General features: G+C 43.1%; 1 protein-coding gene across 1 annotated transcript in view; it reads left to right on the forward strand.

Annotated features, from left to right (window-relative positions):
• Nucleotides 1-7795: 7795 nt before the first annotated feature.
• Nucleotides 7796-26848, forward strand: part of grm6a (glutamate receptor, metabotropic 6a) — a 35373-nt gene continuing 16320 nt past the window's right edge. The window contains exons 1-4 of the mRNA XM_042099290.1: nt 7796-8167; nt 13033-13660; nt 24761-24977; nt 25380-25515. Of these exons, the coding sequence (XP_041955224.1) occupies nt 13085-13660; nt 24761-24977; nt 25380-25515 (929 nt within the window). The 5' untranslated portion in view covers nt 7796-8167; nt 13033-13084. The remainder of the gene's footprint in view (nt 8168-13032; nt 13661-24760; nt 24978-25379; nt 25516-26848) is intronic.

Raw genomic sequence — 26848 nt, forward strand, 5'->3', positions numbered from 1 at the left:
CATCATGGTGCATTTATTCTCTCTATGTGTTTAGATAGATAGATAGATAGATAGATAGATAGATAGATAGATAGATAGATAGATAGACAGACAGATAGATAGATAGATAGATAGATACTTTATTGATCCCCAGGGTAAATTCAAGGTCTCAGTAGCATACAGACAATACACATTCACTAACAGCAGAAAGAGTAGGCCTAATTAAAAGTATATAATATAACAAACACAACTAAGCAATAAGGACAGTAGAAGATAAAGAATATACTAAATATACTAAAATACAAATTATACTAACTAACACTTGATCTAAATCAATTCTAAAAACAGTATCCACATAGTGGGTGATTAATCAATCAAGAGGCGCTTGCAATGAGTGAGGCATAGTAAGGTAAGGTAAGGTGCTCTGTGTGAATGAGTGTCATGGTGATAGTGCAAATGAGTAAGTCCAACAGTGCAATAGTGCAAGAATAAAGTCTATATATCTACTATATATACTAGTCTATAGATCTACTATATATAACTATATTAAGAAAAGGTATAAGTGTGGCCACAGTTCGGCTGTGGCATGGAGGGAGGGGTTATGCATATGTGCTAATATAGCACGCAAACAGTGAGCCAGAAAGACAGTGGTAAAAAGTGTCTAGTGGACAGACAGTATCCAAACATGGAGGGGGTGAAGAGGCAGACAGACTATGCAGAGAAGTCTATCTCTCCTCTTCCCTTAAGTGAAGCATTGAACAGTTCAATGGCCCTGGGGACAAATGACTTCCTCAGTCTGTTCTCTTGTGCAAGGCAGTGAGTAAAGTCTCCAGCTGATCAGGCTCTTCTGCTTAACAATAGTGCTGTGGAGTGGGTGACACTCAATGTCCAAGATGTTGATCAGTTTGTTCAGGGTCCTTTTGTCAGATATTGAAGTGATGCACTCCAGTTCAGCTCCCACTGCAGAGCCAGCTTTCCTTACCAACCTGTCAATTCGGTAAGGAAAGCTGGCTCTGCAGTGGGAGCTGAACTGGAGTGATCTCTCTCTCTCTCTCTCTCTGTTTGTGTGTGTGTGTGAAATGAAAGACAGGACGCACAAAATTGTTTGTCTCATCATTGCACAAACCTCTCTGCCCCAAGCCCCATCCTCTCTCTCTCTCTCTCTCTCTCTCTCTCTCACACACACACACACACACTCACCCGCACCCACAAGCACACACACACACACACACACACACACACACACACACACACACACACACACACACATTCATACAAGCAGTCATTCACACCTGAATCTCAATTAGCCTACTGTACGTCATCTTGTTGAGAGGTGATTTCTTTATTCAGATTTCTTTATTCAGAGGGGGGGGGGGGGGTAGATATCATCACACAGTCAGAGGGCATGCTTGCCTGCGTTTGCTTTGTAGGATAATAACGGGGTCCATGAAGAATGCTCAGTGGATTATGTTGTTTAAGTGCCACCCTATCAGACTTGCCCAGACACCCAAACCGAGAGAGCGGAGCTCTGCACTTCCTTTGATAGATGAGCTCCGCTGACTGCTACTGCAAGAATGGCCTTTCGGCTGCCACGGTAACCAATAAGCCAGTTTTCATTCAGAGGGTGGTTTGCAACTCCACACCTGAGCGCTGCACTAGATTATGATTAAAAATTGACTTTGGCTTGTTGAAATGTTGGGTCCCAGAAAGTATGTGAGTTGAAAGTCTATTAAATTCAGGACTGTAATTTGAAAGGTTACAGCATACTGTGTATGAATGCAAAATGGAAAAGCCTGAAATCAGCTCTGACTGTGTCACGCCATGATACATATACTTTTACATCGAGAAAGCTCTTTCACCTTGACAGCTTGAAGTTTATAAGTCAGAACATGTAAAAGGCACCTTCAAAGCTAGGACCTAAAAGGTAAACATTAGGGTTTGGGAGGAACATTTAAACGTTATTCGATGGCAACAAGTAAAGAAAAGGGCATCAAGAGAGTTGATTCCCCTCATTTTATTTTCGCGGATGTACAGATCCACTGAAGCATATTTCCCTTCGGCTGATAACATTGAAAAGATACAGACAGAAAGATTTGTTCCACAAGTAGCAGGCTAGTTATTGACCTATGCCTTCATATTGTATACAATAATAAGAACACATGGCCAAATCAATTTTGGGAGATTTTGTACTCCTGTTTTCTATCTAATGTAAAGTACACTAGTCTGTAAGGTGCATGAGTCATTGATTTGTGATGAGATGCAGGAAACCCTTTGTTTTATTGCTGAGCAGTGGAGTGTATCATGATGATGAATGGACCCCATAACTGTGGTGGCACAAAGTGATTCAGGGAGTTCATGGCGGTCACACTACTACATTCCCAGAGAAAATGTGCAATCTATAACCCTCTAGGGATTTTCCCCCCAGAAAAAAAAACTGTGATGGTTCATTTTCAAAACCATGCCAGTGTGATGACCCTACACCAGCTTTGTTGCCAGTGGTAACTGTGAAGGAATCCATAATAATGAATAATCTCCCCAATTCTAATTCAGAAAAGATGCCATGGAAAAACGTAGGCTCTAACAAAAAAAAATCCCTTTGAGAATTTATATAGGTATGCACCCGTGGAGCATTTATGTAATAAGCCCTCTGGATTATGCACAGAAAACCACATATACCCCATTTGTAACTACTGGATTATGCACAGAAAACCACATATACCCCATTTGTAACTATCACTGCGCAGTCCGTACAGCTGGAGCATCATCTGGGTAAAAATAAACTTGGCACTTGATTAAGGAACAAGCATCCGTGTCAGGCAGCGTGACCTGTGCGGCGTGGGGAGAAGCCCCAAACATGGAACCCCCTGAGCTGCCGAGAAACCACTGAGGCACCTCTGAAGACACGGAGAGCGTGTGAAGCTGCCTGCCAGAGCATGGAGGATTTGGGGAAAAGGGTTTGCCTCTTTACCGAGGGGAAAGGCTCAAAAGCAGAGCACCCCCGCCTCTACCAATGTCTTCTTCTTTCTTCTCCTTTGTCTTCCTCTCTATCCCTCCTTCTCTTTCTACTGCTCAGAGTCTGTCCATCCCTGCAGGGGTGTCCATGGTGGAGTTGAATATGCACAGGCCTAGTGCCTGTCACATGTGTGTGTTCCTGCATTATTGAAGAGGATGACTTGGGCTTACTAAGTGCTCCTCTGCCCTGCCGGTGGTACCTCAGCCTATCTGTTTAAATATAACCCTGAACACCAGGTCCAAAAACCCCAGGGCTGTGTGTGTGTATGTGTGTGTGTGTGTGTGTGTGTGTGTGTGTGTGTGTGTGTGTGTGTGTGTGTGTGTGTGTGTGTGTGTGTGTGTGTGTTTGTGTGTGGTGAGGTGATGGGCAAGGGGCAAGACATGTTTCCATTTGAAAGCTGTTATATAAAAACATGAAGGTGGAGAGGGGAATCTCCATCCCTTTTCCATAATTTTTTCTGGGATGCCATTTTTCAGGATGCCAGTTCAGTGCTGTGGATATATTGTGAATGCTTCAGTGAAGAACATTTGCATTTCAGTCCTTTTCCAATTAAAAAAAAACATGTTTGCTTGACAGAACCTGCCTGTGATTTTTCTGGTAATATGTCCATTAACAGCACAATCTTTGACAAACAAGCAGAGATGGAGTGTTTTGCAATTAGAATGAGTACCTTATCTCTACCCCAGAGAAGAAGTGGTGATCAAAGTATGACAAAAATAAGAAAAATAGTCTACTTAAGTCAGTTTCATGAGTCACGACCCCCCTTACCCAACCCCCCAGTAAAAGTTCATATAGTTCATGGACAATAGCAAATTCGTGGAGAAAAGGCCATTATGACACATCCGAAATGCCTCGCAGAGTAAATTTGTGAGTGTCGGTGTGATTCGTCCCCTGAGTGACAGCCCACAACATGAATTTGACAGGACACTGTCCACCGAATCAGTACGCATACAAAACAGCTTGAACATTGGCATGGTATGAATCAGTTCTGACACGCAGAGAGGGGAAAAAACAGCTGGGAGTCAGGGAAATTGGGGAGGGAATGTTTCCAGACATTTGTGTTGGTATCTAAATGGTTGAGTGGTTGGTGCTGTTGCAATTCCAGGGGCTTGAAAATTTCATTCAACTTGAAGGCTGATTTTTCTGACACGGCTGAAAAGGCATTAAATTATGGCAATTCACAGCACTTCATTTTAGGTGCTCCTTCTCCCGAGAGGTGTGAACATGCACTACATGGCTCTTGCTATTTATGTGGCAATTGGCTGATGGGGAGAAAATAACACGCGTTTGGCAAACATCACAGCGCAGTGGGCACATTGTAAACAATGCCCTGGCATGAGCAAAGCACTTCTGGGTGGCATCTTGAGGCACTTTGGCGAGTGGAGTGCACTGTTGTGCCCTCTTTGGGGATAGGAAAGTTTTGGACCCAAGCTGGAGTGAACATCAAAGAGCATCTCTAACAGCGCAAGAGAACTGCAGAGGGGTAGTAAAGCAACCTGAAGCCATCTGTCTGGACCACCGTGACAACACCAGTTACCGTCTCCCATGCACCCTCAAACCGCCGCAGCTGGCTTTCTCAAACCATTAGGTGTGTCAGAGGAATATCGGTTTCAGAGGTGACAAACACTACCCAGATCAACAAGAGAGAGGAGAGGAGAGAGTGAAACAGAGTGAGAGAAAGAGAAAGAGAAGGAGATAGAAAGAGGAAGGGGAAGAGAGAATGACACAAGGCAAACGAGAGGGCTCCATCTCTTCCTCCCTCACACCTAACTTCACATAAATATCAGAGTGATGCCCAGGGGGCTAGTGCTGCTGATTATTTATTTACTGTTTATAAATATTGATCGAGGGGAAAAAGCAGATGTGCAAATGAGCAGCAGGAGGTACTGTTCTCCCTCAGATAAACGCATAATCCGCAGTGGCAAGGCGTTTCATCCCAACGCCACGGCATACTGATAGGAGTGATGAGGAGGAAACAGTGAGCTAAACGCACCCCAACCAACAAAATCATGCTCCACACAAACAAATGGAAGTCCTCTATGCAGATTAGCCTTTCACAGGCCCACATATCAACGGCATGGCACATGAGCAAAATTTGTAAGCCATTGGTGTTGACAAATTTCTAACATGATAGCCAAACGCTGGCTGAACAGCTTTTGGAGTAAGGAGTGCACAGTTCTTTGTCTCTGCTGGCTTCAGCATAAATAATCTCAGCACCTACAGCTAAATAAGGCTTCCGTCAAAGTTGGGTCATTCAGATGCTACGCACTGATGAGCGTGTTCATTGTTATGATAATCATTTTGTCAGCTGCGCGACAAGCCGAGCAGGGCATTTTTAGAGGCAATAATTCTGAGGGGCTGCATCACTGAAGCTGACACTGTCAGTCAGCTGGCTACAGGTCAAAACAATTCCCTCTAAAAGAGACAAACACTTGCAAATCAAAATGGAAGCAAGGGAAGTGTGAAATTATCACTTTGGATCTTGTTAGAAGGGGGTGTCAGGAGTGGCTTTGTGTTCTTGTAACTGCGATGCCCTAAGGAGGATGGGATGTCATGGGGGACTGCTTTGGGCTCACCCACGCAACCCCCACCCCCCCCACCCCGACTCCCAAACCAAAAAAATATATATACATACACACACACACACACTAATACACACACCCTAATACACACACATGGGCGCGGACACACACACACAAACTAGCCCAGAGCTGGCCTAAAGCAATAGTCAAGAGAGGTTGGGATATGATTGCGTGCGTGTCTCTCTCTCTCTCTCTCTGTCTCTCTCTCTGTGTGTGTGTGTGTGTGTGTGTGTGTGTGTGTGTGAGAGAGAGTGTGAGTGTGAGTGTAAGAGTGAGTGTGTGTGAGTGAGTGTGTGAGTGTAGAGGTTTGCTGGTCCACTCCCTTCATTCCCCTCCTCCCCTCAAGGGATCTCCTCCTCTCTGCGTGTGGATGGAGTTGAACCACATCTTGAAACGCATCACATGTCCCGTTACCCACTTACTGGGGGTTCATTAGTGTACTACTGAGCAGTGTGTGTGTCTGACTATGCGTGTGTGTGTGTGTGTGTATGATGTGTGTGTGTGTATGATGTGTGTGTGGCGGGGGGGGGGGGGGGGGGGGGGCGGGGTGGAGGGTAGGGTAGGTAGGGTAGGATGGTTCTGTCTGATGAGGGAAAACGTGAGGCAAGTTTACAGGCAGGAATGCTCATTCCTCCACCAAACTCCCGAAAGGACGTAGCACAAAAAAGAGAATGAATAAATATCTCCTCCACACGGAGGCAAAAAAAAAAAAACATTCACAGAGAAAAGCTTAATCCCTGCCCACATGCAGTACATTTTGAAACAGGATTTGAATAAATGTATCTTAAATGAGACACTGATACATTTTAAAATTAGGGAATTGCACCTCTCCTGGCCCAGTGGTCAGCCTCTTAGGATGCTCCCTTTGTAGCCATTTGGAGTGGGAACATGCAGGGAACTCTTTACACCACATGACGAATCACCTTCTAGGGAGAAAGTCCATATGTCAATGTATTGGCATTCTTATATAGGAGACATCATTTGTGTGCAGAGCTGTAGCTGACATATTTGATTAGCTATTTGATATGTACCACAGCACACTACATAGGATTATTATGACCCTGATGCTGTTTGCTATGTATAAGGCATGCACCACTGACTGTGAGGCACCCTTCTGATGAAATGAGTCAATCAACAGTGATATAGGCCTATAGTGTGTTTCAAAAGCACAAAAAGGGCATTGGTTCCCAATGAGTTATTGGCTATCATATGCACACACAATGAGACCACATCCTGATTTATTATGAGATTTGGGTTCGCATGATAGAAACATTCCCGAGTGGCTACATTCTTCCCCCCAAAATGTTGTCTAAAATGAAATGAGCATGGAATGCACGCAAACTTTGGCATAAACACAGCGCAATAACAGAGCGATGTGAGATTTCAGATGAGAAGCCCAGCGGTCGAGTGGGATGAGCATGCAATGGCTTCAGTGAAATCATGCATATGTAATTCAAGCTTTGTATTTTTAAAGCAAAGGAGAAAGTTTGCTGGGGCTGTGGGGCTATTAAAGTTGCATGTGCACTGGGAATCCTCCAGCGCAGCATTTCGACAGAAATCTCCTGCCAGTTTCAAGCTCAATTGTCTGTCGGAGAGACACACAGTCTCAAACTACGGGTGCGGTAAACAAAGATGGATTGCATCCTAAAGAGATGGCCTTTCACTGAACATTTGACCAGTTCTATGCACTGTCATACACTGTCTGCTAGCCTTGGAGTGGGCATGACAGGCGCCTAAACAAAAAATGCAGACTGTGTAAATCTCATCTCTTCATTATCAGTGTCATCAACTGGGCCAGAATGGCAACCACAGAAATTACCTGTTAGCGCTCCTGTACCAGAGCTGCTACATATATATTACTTTGCCTCAAGCTATTCAATTTCCTAGGAGACACAGCAAACAGTCACGAGTCGGCGCCGACGGTGAATAGAAGCGATTTTCTGAATTTCGAAGTGAGCTGGAAAAACAGTTCCTCTTAATCAGTTTCACACATTTGTACATGGATGTGGTACGCATGCATGCGCTCTATCTCTCTTCGTTCTCTTTCGCACATGCATGCACACACACACACACACATATACACACACACTAATCCTCCTTAAATGAAGAGGGAGAGGGAGAGACTCACACATACAGACAGAGAGAGGGAGAGAGAGAGAGAAAGGGAGAGAGAGAGCAAGGGAGAGAGAGAGTGACTGACTGACTGAGAGAGGACGAAAGAGGGAGAGAGATGGAGAGGCGGGGGAAACCACGCTTTTAAGAGATTTGATAGTAATTTGAAGCGTCATAATTATGAGGAAATGTGCAAGCCTCGAAAGGAAGAATTTCTAGAAATGTTGCGTTTCTAAATTGAATTCAGAATTCTGAAAAGTGTCCATGAGAAGAAATAATGCCGGACGTGTTTCATTCCGGAGAGGAACCATAGAAATGGAATTTGACGTAGCTGGCATTGGACAATGTTTCACATGTTAGAGACGGGCAGAAAGTTCTATATGGAGTATTTACATATGTACGAAGTGAGTCTCTGAAGTTCTGATTGGCACTTCTGAACACCTCGGTCTACGCGCGTTTCACGTCAGGATGGAAATGTCAGGTAAGCAAATGACCAACATCATTACCGATCTCGTTCTTTTTTTCAGCACCACGGACAGAGACACAGACCATCAACTCACGCACTCGTGCACCACATTTTCTACCCAGAGCCGTCACTGTTTGATTGTTGAAGTCACAGTAGTCTGCTCACATGTACAACTGCGTATGGTGTGTTGAAGTTGAGTGCCTGAGTGTCAAGCAAGCCTGCCGTTTTCATCATCCCTCTGGTAAAATAGGCTATTAAAGATTTGCTAAACATCCTGTGGAGCAAACACATGCTCTGGAGAGATCTGAATGAGCTTCACAAGTATTTCTGAATATATTTTATTATCTCAGTTCATTTGCAGTTTGTTACAGTGTACACTGTGTAGAGTTGAGTCCCTTAAATGCTTTTTTTAGTGGGGGGTGATGCATCATATGTTAAAGAATTGTTAAAAGGATGTACTCTGTGTTGCTTGTTATCAAGCAGATAGCCTAGATAGATCTGTTTTGTCAGTGATTATTTTTTTTTAGATAAACACAATTAATTTTTTTCTCTGACGTTGTAATTCTCAACCAGAGCCTTGCAGACATCTTTTCACCATATCTTTCCCTTCAACAGTTCACCCACGCAACCTCTCAAAGCCTGAACAGCATGCTCTCATGCTGGCTTTTAGTCGAGCTTCATAATGAATGTCAACGAAATCATCAGAGGAAAAATCTCCTCAAATCTCCTTCTATAAGCTACCACGGCAAAGGCAGAGACAGTGTATTACTAATGTAAAAACTTGGCAGTAGGCATTCTGAGTCAGTTCAACTGTAATGTGCATTAGTAAGGATAGGTCCCTACAATGAGAGAGAGAGAGAGAGAGAGAGAGATAGAGAGAGAGAGAGAGAGAGAGAGAGAGAGAGAGAGAGAGAGAGAGAGAGAGATGCTAACCGAGAGTCAATTGTATTGGGAGATCGGTGGGTCTTGTTAGACCAGGAGTCAATGGCATGTTAACCTCTGGTGCCTGTGCAACTCCCACTGCTCTCCAATTTCCTAATATGCTGTCACTGCACAGGCAGGCAACAAGGAGCTCGCTAGGATGAACTTTGACCTTAAATTAAAAATACTTCCATGCCGAGTCCATGCCCGTTCACGTTTGGGAACAAAAGCCCTGGGTCAGTTTAATTTAATCAGTGTAATTGACCTGATTTAGTGGATGTGATCTCTGTCATCATTTCATTTTTTTTTGGACTTTGATGCCCATCAGTAATGTCACAGTGTGTGATGTAATGATATCTCTTACTAGCTCATATTGAATCCTAGACAGCCAGGCAGATGACATATTTGTTATTGATTTATTGATGCTCTCCTGGTCAAGAAAATACCCACTATAGTGATGATGTCTATAGCTATCATTGCTTCAGTCGCAAGGGGTTTCCCTTTTCCTGGAAATAGGTCTCTCAGATGTTATCTGATTGTGATACTGCACAGATGAGTACATCTGAACACACTCACATGAATGGAAATATTATCATTTTGAGATCTGCTTCACAATGGAGTCACTACCTCACACACATGAACAGTTTTTGACCCGATCAGGAAAATGCTTCATATAACTATATTATGACATGCTCTTTATTTGATTAATAATGCACCACACTGTTCATAAGTATTGTCTGGTGTTAAAGATAACACTCTGTCACCTTCTGATTATGGCACTGTTTGACCTTAATTTTCTGCTGTGACACTATCATCTGCTTCATGTGGAAACATTGTTACAAGACATATGTGTTTTCAGTCACACAAAGAAAAGTATCCCTTAATTTAGTGTTAGGAGTAGGACGTTAGACGTTAGACTCTGCTTGCACTCCCTGGAGAATCATCTGCAGCTAGAAGCATCAGATGGCCCATGGATCCTGAAATCATTAGGGAAAAAACAAATTCTTTAGGCACATTTGCTGACATACAAAGGTGTTTTTTTTGGTGAACAGAGATTATCCAGGTAGAAAAAAAGATTAACACATCCATAAACAAATGAAAAGCCAGACCAAGCATTCGAGTGTAACCCTGATGTATAATCAGGTTGGCTACTATGTCTTGTTCACTTAGTGATTGCACAATCGTTTGGATTTGGGTTTAGGGGGCAGGTTGAAGGCCTTACCTGACTGGGTAATGATGAGCTACTACAAATACAACTGAAAGCCCATTCATTGGTGCTCTTTGTTGTGCCACTGGATTAGCCTAGTTGTTACAGATTGTTCTCTTTACAACTGTCACTTGTTGCTGATACCAGTTTTATATTGGAGACAATATTAGTGTTTTCAAAACTTATTGAAAGGGTTGGATACCTGCATTTTATCTAAGGCACCACACATTAGGCATATGCACACATAAGCACAGTATGCATGCAGACTACAATATATGCACATATGTTTTGATCGGATTTCACAGGAATTGGAAATCCCAGGTGCAAATCACACTGCACCAGCATATGAGTGGGTTTCAATACGTATAATAGATTTAACCAGAAGAATGTGCATAAAATGGCACATAGTTGTTTTTCCCATTACTACGGATGCCATCACCAGATTATGTCATATATTATCTGCAGTGGCGTATACAGAGATACAATATGTCATATTCATATGTTCCCAGTGAACCATGATGATCTTGTATTGTGCTATGGGATTTAAATCTATTAATAGTAAGCCTATGCATTCATTATAGAAATGAGTCTGTCTTAGACCTTCCAATTTCCAGTGATTTGTTGATTGGAACAAATATGTATGTGTTCTCTTCCATCAAATACAGGTTTCTTTGTGTACCTATGCACTGGATTGTAATAATGAGTGTTCTACTGTATATTTGATCATATCTAATTTGAGTTGGATTTATCCTGAGACCATAAACAAATAAGATTGCCCTTAGAAGCATTGGTAAGCATGGCAATATCCCACATGCATTCACTTACAGACTATGATTACAACAACAGGGAAAGGCTATCCATGTATTATTAAAACCCTCCATTATGTTGCTGGTCCTAAGTGATGTTTTATCACCATAAAAATTATATTTACCAGGGTGTGCGTTGGGGAGTGGATGTCGGCTCTGTTTAGCATCCAGGGATGCGCTACTGCTACGACTGTGAAGCCCCTTCCAAATCACATTAAGTGGGGAGATTGCGAAGTCTCTCTCCTAAAAGAATTAGTCTACCATATTGAATATGACTTTTAATTTTAGACAGGCTGCGGGCTGCAGCCAGCCTCTGAGTATCAAGGCTTTGGTGCTGGAAGAGAACCAGCCCCTTTCATCCCTGTTTAAAGTAAACGAGAGACACATTTTGAGGCTTTTTTGTGTGTAGTAATGAGCTGCACACTTATGTGCTGCCTGCCATGGATGTGACAGGTGTTGATGTGGATGACACATGACAGACAGATGGGTGGAGATTATCGTATGAAGTCAGAGTTAGCTAGGGAGTGGGGGACATCAAGGTATCTTGCATGGCTTTAACCACAGCTCTACCACAGCAAAATGGCCTTAGTAGTTGAAACTTGCCAACCAACAAAAAGCTACTGCAGTGTCCTTTTGGGAGAACATCTGTGACATTTTGTACAAAAATCCAGCCTGAAGTGGGGGAATCTATTCACAAAAGTGAAAAAAAGAAACACAAAAAAGCAAGTGAGGCTCGAACAGCATCTTGCTTGGAAGGGATTCATATATAAATGATTTGAGCTGCCATGGCTAACACAGAACCAGGGAGTGAGAGCGTGTCCTGTTTTCAACAAAGCCTGGCTCCAACTCCTCACAACACACTCTCCAAAACACAACACATCCACAACACAAAACCCCTCTGTACTATTTGAAATCTCATCTCCCTAGTGGTTATCTCTGCAATCAGTGCCAAACCATACATCTTACATTCACAGAAGCGTAGACAGAAAAACTTCTCTCTGTTGGAAGTAGGGCTGTGGGTAGTGGGAACAGACTATATCCTCTGCAAATGGCCTTGCCGGGCCTCTCCCCTCACGGACCCCGGGCAGAACGCAAGACATTAAGTCCACAGATGGGCTGTTCTGTTCTGTTCAGTTCTGTCTCTGGAAATTACATCTGTCTCTGTGCTCTTAGTCACTATGGCTGAGCCACACGGCGCTTCGCGATGCACTCTATTAAGTCAGAGCCACCGCTGACATTGCCGTGTTTTCCGTCGACAAGGATCTGAGGAGAAGAGACGCTGTGCTGTGCATACCTTTAAGTCTGGAGATATAATTACCTTTCCCGTGATACAAATGTCCTCCGCCAAGCCAAGTTATGTTTGTCAGATTAAAAATACTATGTCGATTTAGCAAAGAAATACATTAATTTTCTTCCAAGGTAACATCAAATCACCTGTCAAAATGTACTGCTCCCTTTAATCAGTTCATAACAGACTTCAGTACACATCTTCTCTATGCCTCTATGGGTTTGCTAAATAAAAAAAATATTCTGTACATCACATCACATTTTTTTTGGGGGGGCGGGGGGGGGGGGGCTGAAGACTGTCATGGCTGATGGCTTATGGTAAAGTATGTAAAGTAAAGTATTAAGTATGGTAAAAATGCTTCTACCAAGAGTTTTGGTTCCATGATGTTTTTCTTTCCTTGGGCATTTCAAATATAAGTGCAAGTCAAGGGATCCTGTTTAATGCACTAGATCCTGCACTAGATCCTGTTTAATGAATCAGTATAGAGCAGAGTGCCAGTGGTTCCCAATAGAACTAGAACCAAAACCATGAGAGCACACTGTAGATATATCCTCCCTGCATTGCTTTAAAACCTAACTGTCTGCTGAAAACAGTGTTGTCTCACTATAAACATGAATGCATGGTAATTAGGCCTCCTACACTCTTTTGTCTCTTGCAGGTGCTTCAGGCAGAGGGTGAGCAATTTGGGTCCCTTCAGTCGTAGTAGCAGTATGACACCGAGTCCACCTACGTCCCCACTCCTCCGCTATGGCACGGTCTGGGCATCTGGGTTCAGGTTGAGAGGCTCCGGCCTGATGCCATGGTGGTGGCAGCCCGTCCTGTGGCTTCTCTGGGTAGCTCTGGCGGGCCCCAGGGACATGGTGCGGGCGCACCAGCCCACGCACCCGCGCTCCATCAAGATCGAGGGCGACATCACGCTGGGCGGCCTCTTCCCGGTGCATTCCAAGGGGCCTGCGGGCGCGTCGTGCGGCGAGATCAAGAAGGAGAAGGGCATCCACCGCATGGAGGCCATGCTCTACGCCTTGGACCAGATCAACAGCGACCCGGAGCTGCTGCCCAACATCACACTGGGCGCGCGCATCCTGGACACGTGCTCACGCGACACCTACGCACTCGAGCAGTCGCTCACCTTCGTTCAGGCGCTCATCCAGAAGGACACGTCGGACATACGCTGCTCCAACGGTGAGCCGCCAATCATACGCAAACCGGAGCGCGTGGTGGGCGTGATCGGGGCCTCGGCCAGCTCCGTCTCCATCATGGTGGCCAACGTGCTACGCCTCTTTGAGGTAAGGGTCACTACAGATACTACTGTATGTGGGCTTTCCTTCCCCTTAGCACTAAAATCAGCAGCCAAGATTTCACATTTGTCACACACACCTGTCCACACCATGGGCTAGTGAACTAGCAAAACATTCACAGTTCAATCCCAATTCGAAATTAATTTAGAGCAGAGCAGAGCAGAGCAGAGCAGAGCGGAGCATACTCCCAAATGTTTTAACAGAATTAGATAATCCCCCATGACAAATTATTCCTGCTATCTCAATGACATTAGATGTTTACTCAAACACCCAGCAATTATGAGGAATGTTTGAGCAGAGTATGTCTTGCAGTAATTGCATTTTGCCTGACTCTATGGTGCGTTAGTGTCTGACTGGTTATTGTGGACAAGGATGGGCATAGATTTGAGGTCCTATGCATGCTAATATTGTGACTGAGTAGAATGCCTCTACAGTGACAGATATATTTTTAGAGATTTTGGACCTGCTATGCCTTCAGAATGAGTCAACGAGGAGACTGGCATTTGGAGGAGCAAATATTTCAAGCCACCTAATTTTTTATGCAGTCACAGCGAATCCTAAATGAGATTCTCTCTGAGGCTACTGAAATGTGTCCCAAAGTCTCTCAAATATAATGTGAAATCCTCACTAATTAAACGTGTCTTTTTTGGAAGAGGAGGGTCATGGTGCCTCATGTTCGACACACAGGGTCAGACTGACCAATGCCTCCGGTTTCAGCCTCCCCCACCCTCCTCAGTGGCTGCTCACGTCCTCTTAGCCTCCCCTTTGAAATGGACAGTTGGCCACTCTGACCATTCAGGCTGCCTGTAAGAATTCCTAGGGGTCTGAAGCTGCAGTTAATTGACAATGAGGATTTAGAAGCTGGAACTAATCGCGTTTTAGGCCTGATGCCTCTTTGGTTCTCCCCAGGGTCCATCGAGTTCTGGTGTTGTTATTTTTTGTTGTTGTTGGGGTTTTTTTTGTAACTAAGGGGATGGGGGGGACTGCAGATATCGAGGGAGGAAATGGATGAGGATACTGGATGAGAGACATCTCCCTTGATGGTCTTGCCTGTGAAATATTTCATACCGCTATGCGATTACAACCACCATGCGATTACAACCACAATAGTGACAAAGTAAGGTCAGCTTTTTTCCCGCATGTGCGTTGAGATGGCTTTGGGAGGCCATGGTAGGTGTTCTGTGAAATATTGCCACTACAGAACCCGCTAGGGTGAACAACAACCCCCTTCACCAGGTGTGATAAAGGCTCAAGAGCCCACGCTCTGCATACTGATTGCGCATACTGACAGCGACATCACATTTCAAATAAAAAATAAAAAAACATAATAAATATGTATGAGCCCCCAAACAGTATCAACAAATTTGTGATGCAAACCATCCAACACGTTCTTTTTGAACGCTGCCCGATGCTGTCATTGGATTAAGCTGAATTGGGATGGAGAATAAAGCAGCCCATCAAGCGTACGAGGCCGTGGGACAGAACAAGCTCAATGCCAGGGCCTTGGGTTTTGATTTGGGTTTTGTTGGCACAAGGGGCAGGGTGTGATCCAAGGCATGGCAAACTTTGTGGAGATCAGAAGGGTTGGAAATGCAAATCAAAAAAAGACATATTTCTTTTGTTGTTTCCCCCTCCTCCCTGTCTACTACAAAGAAAGATGACTGTATTTATTTAATCAGGCATCTTTAAGGTCAAACCTTGTTCAAGCGACCTCTCTGTCTCACTCATTCATTCAGTACAGCTCAGTCTACCCCCCTCCCAGACTACATGAGCCATCAGAATGTGAGTGGAGATATGAGACACACTCTGTCTCAATCTTTTTTTTGCTTCTTCTGGGGAGTGACTCCTGGCACACATTGGACACTGCACCAGAGCTGAGGAAAAATGTGGAATCTCCATGACTAATGTGGAGATTTACACCCTAAAGCTTATTGAGTATGTCCCTCTTTTTTCCCAGGCTTCCACAAAAACAAAATCCCATCCTACATGGGTCTTATATAAGAAATTAAATGGCAAAAAGGGGAACAGTATTGTTAGGGATGCTTGTTCGTGTTTCACTCTTTTGTTGCCGGGGAAAAGCAAAATTGATTTTATGAGACCTGACTGGCTGATGGATTTATCATGCTTTCTCAGTTGCCCCATAAAGGGATGGACAAGAAGACGCAGCTTAACATGCTTCAGACGAGCTGCTGTCATCCAACCGTGCATGTATCAGCATCATAGTCCTCTTAGTTCACTAGCTTGACTGTTAGCCTCAGTCTTTAGATGTTGTTCTTAGATGGCCCAAGCCCATATATCTTTATGGAGTAAAATGGCTGACTACCTGTGCTAGCTGGCTGGCTGACTGACTGTGGGTAAATTGCCGTTCTAGGAAAAACGATGCCATTTCCAGTGCACCTCCTCCTCAATTAGTAGCCTCCTAAAAAACACACAACTGAAATGCATTATTTTCGTTTTGAAGAAGACAAGGAAACATTGTCTGGAAATGCCAGTCGATGCACCCTTTCCATTTATAGATGAAAGGAAATCATGGCAACGAATGAAAAGAGTGATGAGATTTATTCATGGAAACGTGTCAGATGGCTTTATTTTAAAGGATGAACTTGTCCATTGAAGTAGTGCTACATGAGAATAGATTTGAAACAAAAGGACGTCTCGTACGAGGACAGCTGTCAGAAGACAAGGCACTAATTAAATTCAGCCAATACAGTGGGAAGCAGACAATGGATAAAAGAAGAACAGGACAGAACACGGGCCCTTTTTGCATTTGTGTGATAAAAAAGCATTGAAGCACTCAGAGATACAATTCCGACCTCGCAGTTGTTCAGTGAGGCAAAAAACCCAAAATGAACGTTTTCTGATCACCTCATTTAATTCATTTTGTTTTGCCTTCAAAAAGGCCAGGGTCAGTTTTAAGAGAGATAAATCACCTCACTGTGTGTATTCATACATTAGTCAGATATATTTTTTTGTGTTTGTTATTAATGGTATTCCCACCCCAATTTCCTGTTTTGTTTTTCAAAAGCAACTTAGGCTGAGAGACAGAGTACAACAGAGACCCTGAGACAAGAATTAATTAATGAATGACTGGACATGGGCATATCGAAATGAGCCATTGGTGGACATTCAAGGGTTTGCTTTATGGGTCTCTAGCTTATGCCTGGTGATAGTTCAGGTGTGTGTGTCATTAACTTCAATGTAAGCTTTGTGTGGAAAAAAATCTGTTATGCTGTCACATATCTGGAACAAATACCTTTGCACCTCACATCTCTGATGTTCACTGACTTCATGAATTCCCTCCCTGCCTCCTCCATGACTACACTCTTTGGTGTTTCTCCCAATAGAACCACCGTAACAAGATTTTCTTTGAGTACAGGACCTTTGTAGTTTGCAGTTGGAGTCCTTATGAGTCCCTGTATAACAGCAATTGTCTCAAACAAATCCTAAAGGACCCTTTTGATGAATGTATCTTCACATAAAAAAACACTATGGATAACTTTTGTCTTTTGAGGGAAAAGCTAGGACGAGCGTCATACTGATCTCATATGCCCATAAAGTACCTTTTCAAATTCTGTTTGCTAAACATGGTGTATAACAATGGACATATCTTACATTACTTTCATTCACAGTCACACTTTGTTGAAAAATGTGTGGTGGTTTTATAGTGTAAGGTGGCAGTGAGTCACAGAAAGTTGAGGGTGAGCTTTGCTCAACATAGTGACTCTTCTTTAATACATACATGAAAAGTATAAGTTGTGTTCTATACAGTTATGAGACCAGTAGTGTTCTGAGCTGTGCTCAAGCGTCAAACTTTTCTGGGATATTCTCTGATACGTCTCGATACTTTCTGAGCAGCACACCTGGAATTATCTTCAAAATATTTGGGGGGGATGAAGCTCAAATTTGAACAGGGAGGTTGGCGCCTGAGGCAAATCTCCTAAATAACTCTGGCTTTGCATATTCTAAGCCAATAATTCTTCAGTATCTCTGACAAAAGAGGAGGCGCAGAGTCGCTGAACGCTGTCAGTTTGTCTTATTTCCTCAAAAGTTGGTAAAGACACAACTACTACAAACGAGTAGAGCGGAGACCCTAAATGCCCTGTCGGTGTGTGCAATAACAGTGAGTAAATCTATCTTACTCCACATGCAGTCATGCACCCTCTTCTTGCTATTGGCCCCTCATTTAGATTACAGGGGCGTCATGGGAGTGATGCATAGGCGGAAAAAAGGAACAATATTGCAGTACCTGTCAAATCAAGTTTCAGTGTGGCCGACGAGGACTGATATTTGCTGGCTGGTTGTGTAATTTCATAAGGCTGCACTTCGGTTGTTTATAGAGGACTGAAGATGGACTGTGCTTGGAACAAACTGCATGTTTTTTTAATAAGCAGACATTGCCGTCAAGGAAGTGCTGTAAATATTCTGCTTTTCAAACACAGACCTCTGGTTGGGTCAATGGCAAAACCAGGGTCTTGTATCTTCTAATTCTTACACAGAAAAAAACATCCTTACTCCTTAGTTATTCATGTTTAAATATGTTTTATATTTCAGGTTGTATTTTCTGGTGAGATGAATAAAGCACAGTGCTTATTTAAAACATAATAGAAAATTGTCCTCTGAAAAAACAGTATGATTCCTAATGACTACAACAAGCACTGAAAAGAGAAAATGTGTGGTCTTGCGTTTGGTCATTTGCCTGCTGTCGTTTCGCACAGTGGATGCTGTTCAGCATCCAAACTTACCTGCTGGGCATGAGAATGGAGCATCTTTCTCAGTCACAGAGATGCATTGCTGTCAGGCTTTTGTCACGATGGGGGGAGGCAGCCAAGTTGAATTATTACTCTCTAAAACGCCCTCGGCACTAAATTATTGAACGCCAGTAATGGCTTACAATACCCAAACAAAGTGGAAACAAAACTTCGGAAACTCGGGGGCTGAGACGTATAAAGATGCATTAACAGAAAAGGATCCCATGCAAGCTGACTGGTTGTCATACACCGCGCAGCTTAATAACACTTTCCCCCACAATAAGCCATTTAGCACGAGCCAGGGAGGCAGATAACACATCAGCCAGCTGTTAGCAAGAGAATTAGGCAAGCCTTGGGGAACAATAAGCCGATGGCAGCATCTCAGACTGCAGGCTATATTTAGTGTGATGAGAGGGACGAGTGGGGAAAAAGACTCGCTGTTTAAAGATTGGCTTCTCTAACTGCGTGTGACAAATGTTTGATAAAGTGCAAGGGTTCAGGTCCTCTTACTAATTGTGAGGCACGATGGATCATTAGTAAATTTAGATTACCCCAAAGCCTAATGCCCATTAATAAGAGATAAATAGGTCAATTTATGTTGTTACTGCCTATTATTTTGAAATATGAACTACAACACAGTCCAATGACTTGACATGGGCTAGGCCTGCATGTTTCCATGTTGTTTAATTGGAGCATGATGCCACAGATAACTGAAAGACTGTGTGTGGACAGAATCAGGCACTGATGTGGTGTGAATCCAGATCTGGTGAAGCACCAACAACAGTTGTCAGTTGACCAGGTGACTTGAAAAGTGAGAATGAAAGGTGACTGATTTAACTTAAACACAGACTCTTTGATCTGCATGCGAAGCGACGTGAATTTGTTTGGCCTGACCGTTAAAATGTAATGGGCATCTTTAAAAATGCATGCATGTTCTTGTTGTATGGGAAAGAATATTAATTGGAAAGATATTTATTTATATCTGTTCCGGTACATGAAGTATTCCAAAGCTCTCACCATTAAAAATGCAGTGGTAAAAAGTACCCCAAATCTTCTAAATCTGCATCAAACCGTCTGTGAGGGGAGACAGGCTTTCTCAGATGCCAAGCTAAAATAGTAAGCAGGCTGTAACGAAACCTTTCCCTGTCTGCCTCGTGAAGTCAGTTTGACAAGAAAAGAGTAGGTTAAGCTCTGCCTTGGGTGAGATTCACCCAAACCCTGTTCTTCCTTGACACTTTCCAAAGCCATTATGTGCTGGAGCATTGAAATGATTTGCAAGTGTGTTGTTGAAACACAAGTGCTTGTACACAGTAAACTCCCTGAAATATCTGAGGGTAAGCTGTGTTAGAAAAGGAGGTTTGACAGTGGATAACAAATCAGAAATGTAGGCCTACTTTATCAAAACATTTGGTGAATGTAAAATGGTGAAATCAAGGCTCAAGGCTAATATGTTTTGTTAGTCATAATATGTCCAGTAGAGCTGAGGGAAAAAGGCTAAATCAGTCTTGTATGACTTTTCCATGTAAATTCCACCTTCATGACTTAGCCAGGGGACCACCAGAAGCAGTATGGGAGGTTGTAAATAGTTCCTGAAACTCATTAATTACCATAATTGTAGCTTCAGGGTAAAGCGACTAGGTTCTTTTCTACGTGCACTGAATCTGGGGTGGAGCACACAGCACACCAAAGATTGAGAGATGCCCAAACTTCAACTGAACTTTCTGTCACCTCTACTGCAATCTCACAGCGAATGCCTAATACTATTTATGGCTGAATAAGAAAAGAGAGAGATGACAAAAACAAACACAAAGAAATAATAAATATACCACATTAAAAATTAATGGCAAGACAAGACATTGAAGGAAACATGTGAACATGCTCTCATCCCCCCACAGCAGGCAAACAGATGGCTCACAGACAAGCTGTGTAACATATCTAGGACCACAAGGCACAGAGACACACGGACAGATATATCAATAAAGAAACAAAGGTCCACAGAAACATGTGTGGGCAAAACGACAACCGACAATCAAGCATGCATGAAGAAACAGAGGTACAGTACAACACGGAGGGCGCAAAAGGCAAACATAGAGACAGCTGGGTAGAGAGAGTTACTCCGAAAAACAGGACCAGTGGCAGCGAAACAAATAGACAGACAGATCAACAAACCAATTGGCCTATGGATAGACATAGGCAGGTGTATGGGCACGGACATGCAGACAGTAATGCCTATTTCAATGGGCACACATTGTCTAGGTTGATGTAGACAGGGGCCATTATGGTGATTAAAAGATTGGATTTGGATCAAAGTCCCCCCGCTGAATGAAAGTGACACATTCTGATATTGAGTCTTTCTCAGCCAGTTCTCTGGAAATAGGGCAAGGTATTATTCCCATGTGTCAGGTTGAGGCCTGAGGCGATGGCATGCAGAAACTAATTAATCCCAAACACTAGCGCACCCATGGTCACGGAGCATGTCCTGCACGAATGGTCATTTCCATCCCATAATAGTAACAGTAAATGAACCCCCGTGTAACATTGATTTAGTGTTCCTGACTGTTTTGGGATTCCACGCTTTCAGCTTTAGGAGGAAGCTGAGGTCTCGGGAATGTGACTGAGTGGTTAGAGATTCGCATAAGTTTGACTTAAATGTGAGTAATGCTGCTCCTGTCTCTTGATCTCTGTCTCTCTTGCCTCTGTGCTTAACTTAATTTAACTAAAACCTCTCTAATCCTCACAGATAATCTGTCAAATGGTCTCTGGGCCCCTCCACTCTTTCCCTTCTCTCACACCCCCACATCTACCTTTGGTCTCCTCTCTCGCTTCCACTCTCTGCGTCCCGGCTGGCCCCAACCTGCTTTAGATAACCACACTGCAGTATGTAGTAAGCCTTAAGTAGGGTTGGGTATCGTTTGAATTTGAACGATTCCGATTCCAATTCCGATTTCTTATTTAGATTCCTAACGATTCTCGATTCCGATTTTTTTAAGAGGCAGGGTCAAAAAAAGTTTAGGATATTTTAAATGAGCTAGCTAACCAACGGTCTTTCTCAGGGTATCTGCACATTTTCCAAGTGCAAATTTAAAGACTTTTAAGACCTTTTCAAGACATCTAAATGAAACTTAAGACTATACCACAGCAAAAAGATATGACTGTTTATGCAATAGTTTTTTTTTCCTACTAATTTTAACCCCCACCCCATTTTGGATGTCTACAGAAGTTACCAAATATATTTTGTCGAAAGAAAAATAATTGTGTGTGAATTACCTTCAAAGCTATAAATGCCCAAGTTTAGGGTCTGGGCTGCTTGCTTTTTAAGCTGCCTGTACATGTTTGGTTTTGCTTACTGCTGAGGCTGACTGTTCTTCACCTGTGTCTGTAGTAGCCTAGGCTACTTGCCAAAGACATGTGCACTGGACTGGATTCCCTTTAATATTTTTTCAAAGTTAGACTAAGCCAGTGTTTCTCAAACTTTTTTTCTGGGGACCCACTTTTTAAAAATGACAGACTATCGCGACCCAACTCGTGACTGTGGTAGTTAACAAACTATAAGCTATTTACATATTTTAATAAACCTACTTTATATAATTTACTATGTGCATCTATTGTCCAATATGCAGCACAGCAAATTAAAGTTAATCCACTACTTTACCTTTTGCATACCAGTTGTATCTAAACCAACCAAAGCTTGACTGAAACATTGCAAAAAACATTGACTTGTTTTAAATTAATTAAGAGACAGGTCCTCCTCGCATGATCCTGCTGAAAACTGCTGGTTTCATCTCAAGCACGCATGTATTATGAACGCACGTTTTTTTTTATGTAGCCAGTCGCCGACATTCAAAAAATATGCGGTTATAGTTCACAACTTTTGCGAAGTAGGCCTAGCCTACTGGGAAACGTTGGCAAGCAAGTTGCTGGCAGATATTACAGGTAGGCTATTATAACATTTTCTTCCCTAGGCTAGGCCAGCAACACACGCTGGAAAGATGCAAACAGGTCAACTTAACATATACAGTATTTCCTCCTGATTGCGAAGCACTGCACATAATTTGACCAGCAGTCTTCGCGTCCATAGTTTGTGAAACGATGCTGCGTCCGAGCAACGATTTTAGATGGCAAGCGCAACTCAAAAAAGGAGAACAAATGAGCGTCCGGCTTGAGGCTGCGCCGGACAGGGCTTTTAACATCAATATGTCCGGCCTAAATTCGAACGTATGGCCAACCTATCGCTCTTTCTCCCGCTCATTCTACCGTAGGCTTCCTCATTCCACGTAGGCTACCTGTATATCTCTCTGGCCTCAGCTACACCACGAAAACGTCAGGCATATTATTATAATTTTGTACATAGGCCTACTGTATTATTACCGTTTTCACACCTTTAACCACACCCGTGAAAAACATCTTCACTCTGCAACCACTACACTTCCTCCCGTAGCCTAATAGCCTAGTCCAGGGGTCGTCAAATGGCGGAAATGGCTAAATGTTTCGTGGCTAAATGGCTAAATGTTTCGTAGGTTAGGATAACAGCATTTACTTCAGTAGCTTCACGAACCATCATTTCGCTTGCTGCTTCTCAGCCTGTGCATTCTGATAAAGTCGAGTCACTGATAGCCTGAAACGAGCGAGGAGAGGATACGGGACGAGAAACAATCAGATGGATATGTAAGTTAGCGATAAGTAAGTTATTTTCAAATCATGGATTGCTCAAAGAGGAGAAAGCTAGACAGCGAGAACAGAGCTTTATATAACGATACGGGGGCAATACCACGCGTAACTGGACCTCGCTGAAGGTTAATTGAATACCCCTGACCTAGTCACTTATACCTGTCGCTAAGCCCCGCCCCCATTGTTGCCGTGTGAAAACTCGGACAAACCATGGGACAAACAAACCAGACTTGATTAGAAATACATTGTGGACAATGGCAGCTGACAGTATATGAAAGCAGGCTGGCTTTGAGGACGTTTTGGTCGATAAAAGGATTTACTTTCCTCCAGAAGCTATCAAATGGGAGTTAAAGGAGAATTCCGGTGTGATATTGACCTAAAGTGTGTTGAAACATGTACCGAGTGTGAACGTATGTCTCATAGCCCATCTCAGCTTGTCCCCTGCGCTCCAAAATCTGGCGCTAGTTAGCCAATGCTACCAACAGCTTTTTCAATGGTGGTGCTTCGGCATCGGGCTAGCCATGCAAATAAATCACTGTTTTACACCATTTACGAGGCTCAATGTATCTCCACACTTCATTGGTAGACTTCCGAGGGCCCTGACATTTAAAACGAGACATTGAGAACTTTGAAAAAGCACTGGTAGTTCACTTACAAGACGATTTATGCAGACAGTATCTTCACGAAGTTTAGCGTTTGCAGCCATCTTGAATTTAGTCACATAAGTCTAGCGATGAGTAAGAATGAACAGGTATGATAAGGGATCAGATTCCAAAAAATAATTCAGTGGAAATGCATGGATTCCAGTTTCTTCCAGTAGCAGCAACTGGAATCCATGCATTTCCACAGAATTATTTTTGGAATCTGATCCCTTATACCTGTTCATTCTTACAAAGATAGTCCCGGTTCCAACCAATACTCGATATTCGATAGGCTACCCAAGCCTAGCCTTAAGAGCGGTCACACCAGGAACGATAACTATAACCATAACTATAACCATAACGATAAAAGCGACCACACTGACCAACGATAAGCAAAGTCTCTCCTTGTGTTAATGAATGTGATGGCTAATATGTGATAGATTCTGAAGCATGTCCTCCATACAAGCCTTGCGAACAACAAAGTGACATGATCTAAGTCCTGAGAATGCAGATGTGGTGGTGGCCTTCTAACTTCATTTGAGACCATCATGTTGCCAATCATATCATAACTCTGACTGATTCATTTTCCAAAAATACACAACCGAAGCAGAGCAGATTAGTGTGCCTCCAGTGGATAAGTTAATGACTCCACATGAATGTGGACCTCATGCCACAATCCAGTTACTGTAAATTAAATACCACCAGAGGAAGAGATAGTGGTGTGCCAGTGTGCTCTGTCTGAGAGAGAGAAAGAGTAGAAATTAAATTTTGGTTTCAACTCTACTGTATTTGGACATCATTGGTGTGGTGCAGCAGTGGGTATGTGAATTTGAATATATTGCACACAACAGCTGATGTATTAACATAACATTGTAATAGGCCAAGTTTTCATGCAGCACCATAGCCTGGTAAATTGAGGGCAAGTGGTATGAAGAATAAGGTATATGCTTCCATTTTATAAGGGAGATGTTGCTGCTTAAATCACGATGTTGCTGCTTAAATCACATTGTTTCTGTTTCTAAATTGACCAGATTCCTCAGATTAGCTATGCATCCACCTCCCCGGAGCTGAGTGACCACAACCGTTATGACTTCTTCTCCCGCGTGGTGCCACCGGACTCTTACCAAGCCCAGGCCATGGTTGATATCGTCAAGGCCATGGGGTGGAATTATGTGTCAACAGTGGCGTCGGAGGGCAACTACGGAGAGAGCGGAGTTGATGCATTCATCCAGATCTCGCGTGAGGCAGGTAAGTAAAACGACGAAGCATAATGAAGAAGGTATTAAATGACACACAAAGCTATTTTCAAGCGTTCGCCAGACTTGACTTCTCAGAAAGACCTGACTGCATTGTTATTAGCCTTAAATCAAATAGGGGCAAGCAAATAGCTTATCTTGTGCAAATAACAGAGTGATCATGCTCTGAATTAATCTACTGTGCAGGTAGGCGACAATGAAGATAAAATAATCAAACATGATTAGATCTATTATGATTATGTGATCTTTTGTGTGATCTATTATGTGATATATTGTGAATGTCTGTATCGGTGGGATACATTGCAATGTAGCCTAGAAGCTAAACTGACCTTTTACACACACTGTAAAATCCTGAATCAGTTTCACAGAATTCAATTTCCATTTTCACCTCAAGGGGGTCTGTGCATCGCCCAGTCGATAAAGATCCCGAGAGATCCGAAACCAGGAGAATATGACAAGGCCATAAAGAGGCTAATGGAGACCTCCAATGCACGTGGAGTCATTATATTCGCCAGCGAGGACGACATCAAGTAAGTTATCAGAACCAGGTCTCTTGCGCAGCTGGTAATGACTTGCATGTCGTGTAATTGTCTCACACACAGCAGTCTCATTAGATGATCGGGTAGCCGTTTCACCTGCTGGGAGGGGCTCCTTATTGCGCATTAGTGTTTCACCCTTTTAATCTTGGGATACCTCCTGGTAGTCGAGACGTGGTCAGAGGCGGCGAGTCTCTGCAGTCTGCTGCGGCTGCCTGCAGGGCCTCCGGCTTCCATTTGTGTGGGCGTTTTTTTCTGTTCATGCCCAGAGGAAAAATCACTCTTTTTTTCTCCTACTTGGTCTCTAAACTGAGGCCAATTTCACAAGGTTATCCTGAAATTTATTGAATACCTCTTTGTGTAATGTCTTTATCTATTTTGGATAAACCCTGAGGGTACAGAGGTGCCAGGGAAAGGGAACAGTTTGAGATTCCAAAACAGTGTCCAATGCAGGAACCCAGGCAAGGAATATTAAAGGATATTTCACTGCACATCTGAGGGTTGTACTTGTACCTGAATTAATAGTATTGTCACAAGATGAATACACTCAACATAACCCAGTCAAGTCATCTTATTGCTGTGATGTGTTATAAACTTGCAATATTAATAATGATACTTTCAGTCGTTCTCTTACAAATATCTCATCAGTCTGTAACAATCTACAGAAATTGTGCTCCAAATGGGTTAACAGCTGTGTGTGTTTATTTATTTGAAATCTAATGCTTTAGCTTCATGAGTGTAGATTCATCTTTCTCTGAACAATGTGTCAGAAGTGGTCAGTTCACATTTGGCTAGCAATTATGTAAAATTTTGAGCTGAAAGAACAACTATCCTACTATAAGCACTGCATGGGAATACTTTGGGGAAATCTGCCATCCAGGTTTACCAAATGACTAATAAAGTCCACAGCTGCTCCAGTCTGCAGATGAATTAAATCTTCAGTGTGTCTCTCCCTCCCTGGCCAACCTAAGGAGTGCACACACATACACACACACACACCAAAACCACAAAGGCATTCAGCCTGGCATCAGCTGTCCAGCAGTCTCAGTGGGAGAGGAAGCCGTGTCACCTAATGTTCTCAGTAGCTGATCACCTAGTCTTTTTACCGCTGCGGCGGTCTTCCACTTCCGCCTGATTACCGCGTCTTAACAGCAGGGAAAAAAAGCTGTTTTTGTGTCGGTGTTTTTTCCCCTCTCAGCTGTCAACATTTCCACAGTGCCAAATGTTGGTAATTAGTGCAATCTGTCTCCTAAGTATGATCAGGGGTATTATGGGAAGCTCGTAGATTAAGTCCACCGCAGATACAATAGGGCCTTTCATAATGCTG

Source organism: Alosa sapidissima, chromosome 7 (genome assembly GCF_018492685.1).
Source record: "Alosa sapidissima isolate fAloSap1 chromosome 7, fAloSap1.pri, whole genome shotgun sequence".
Classification (NCBI taxonomy): domain Eukaryota; kingdom Metazoa; phylum Chordata; class Actinopteri; order Clupeiformes; family Clupeidae; genus Alosa; species Alosa sapidissima.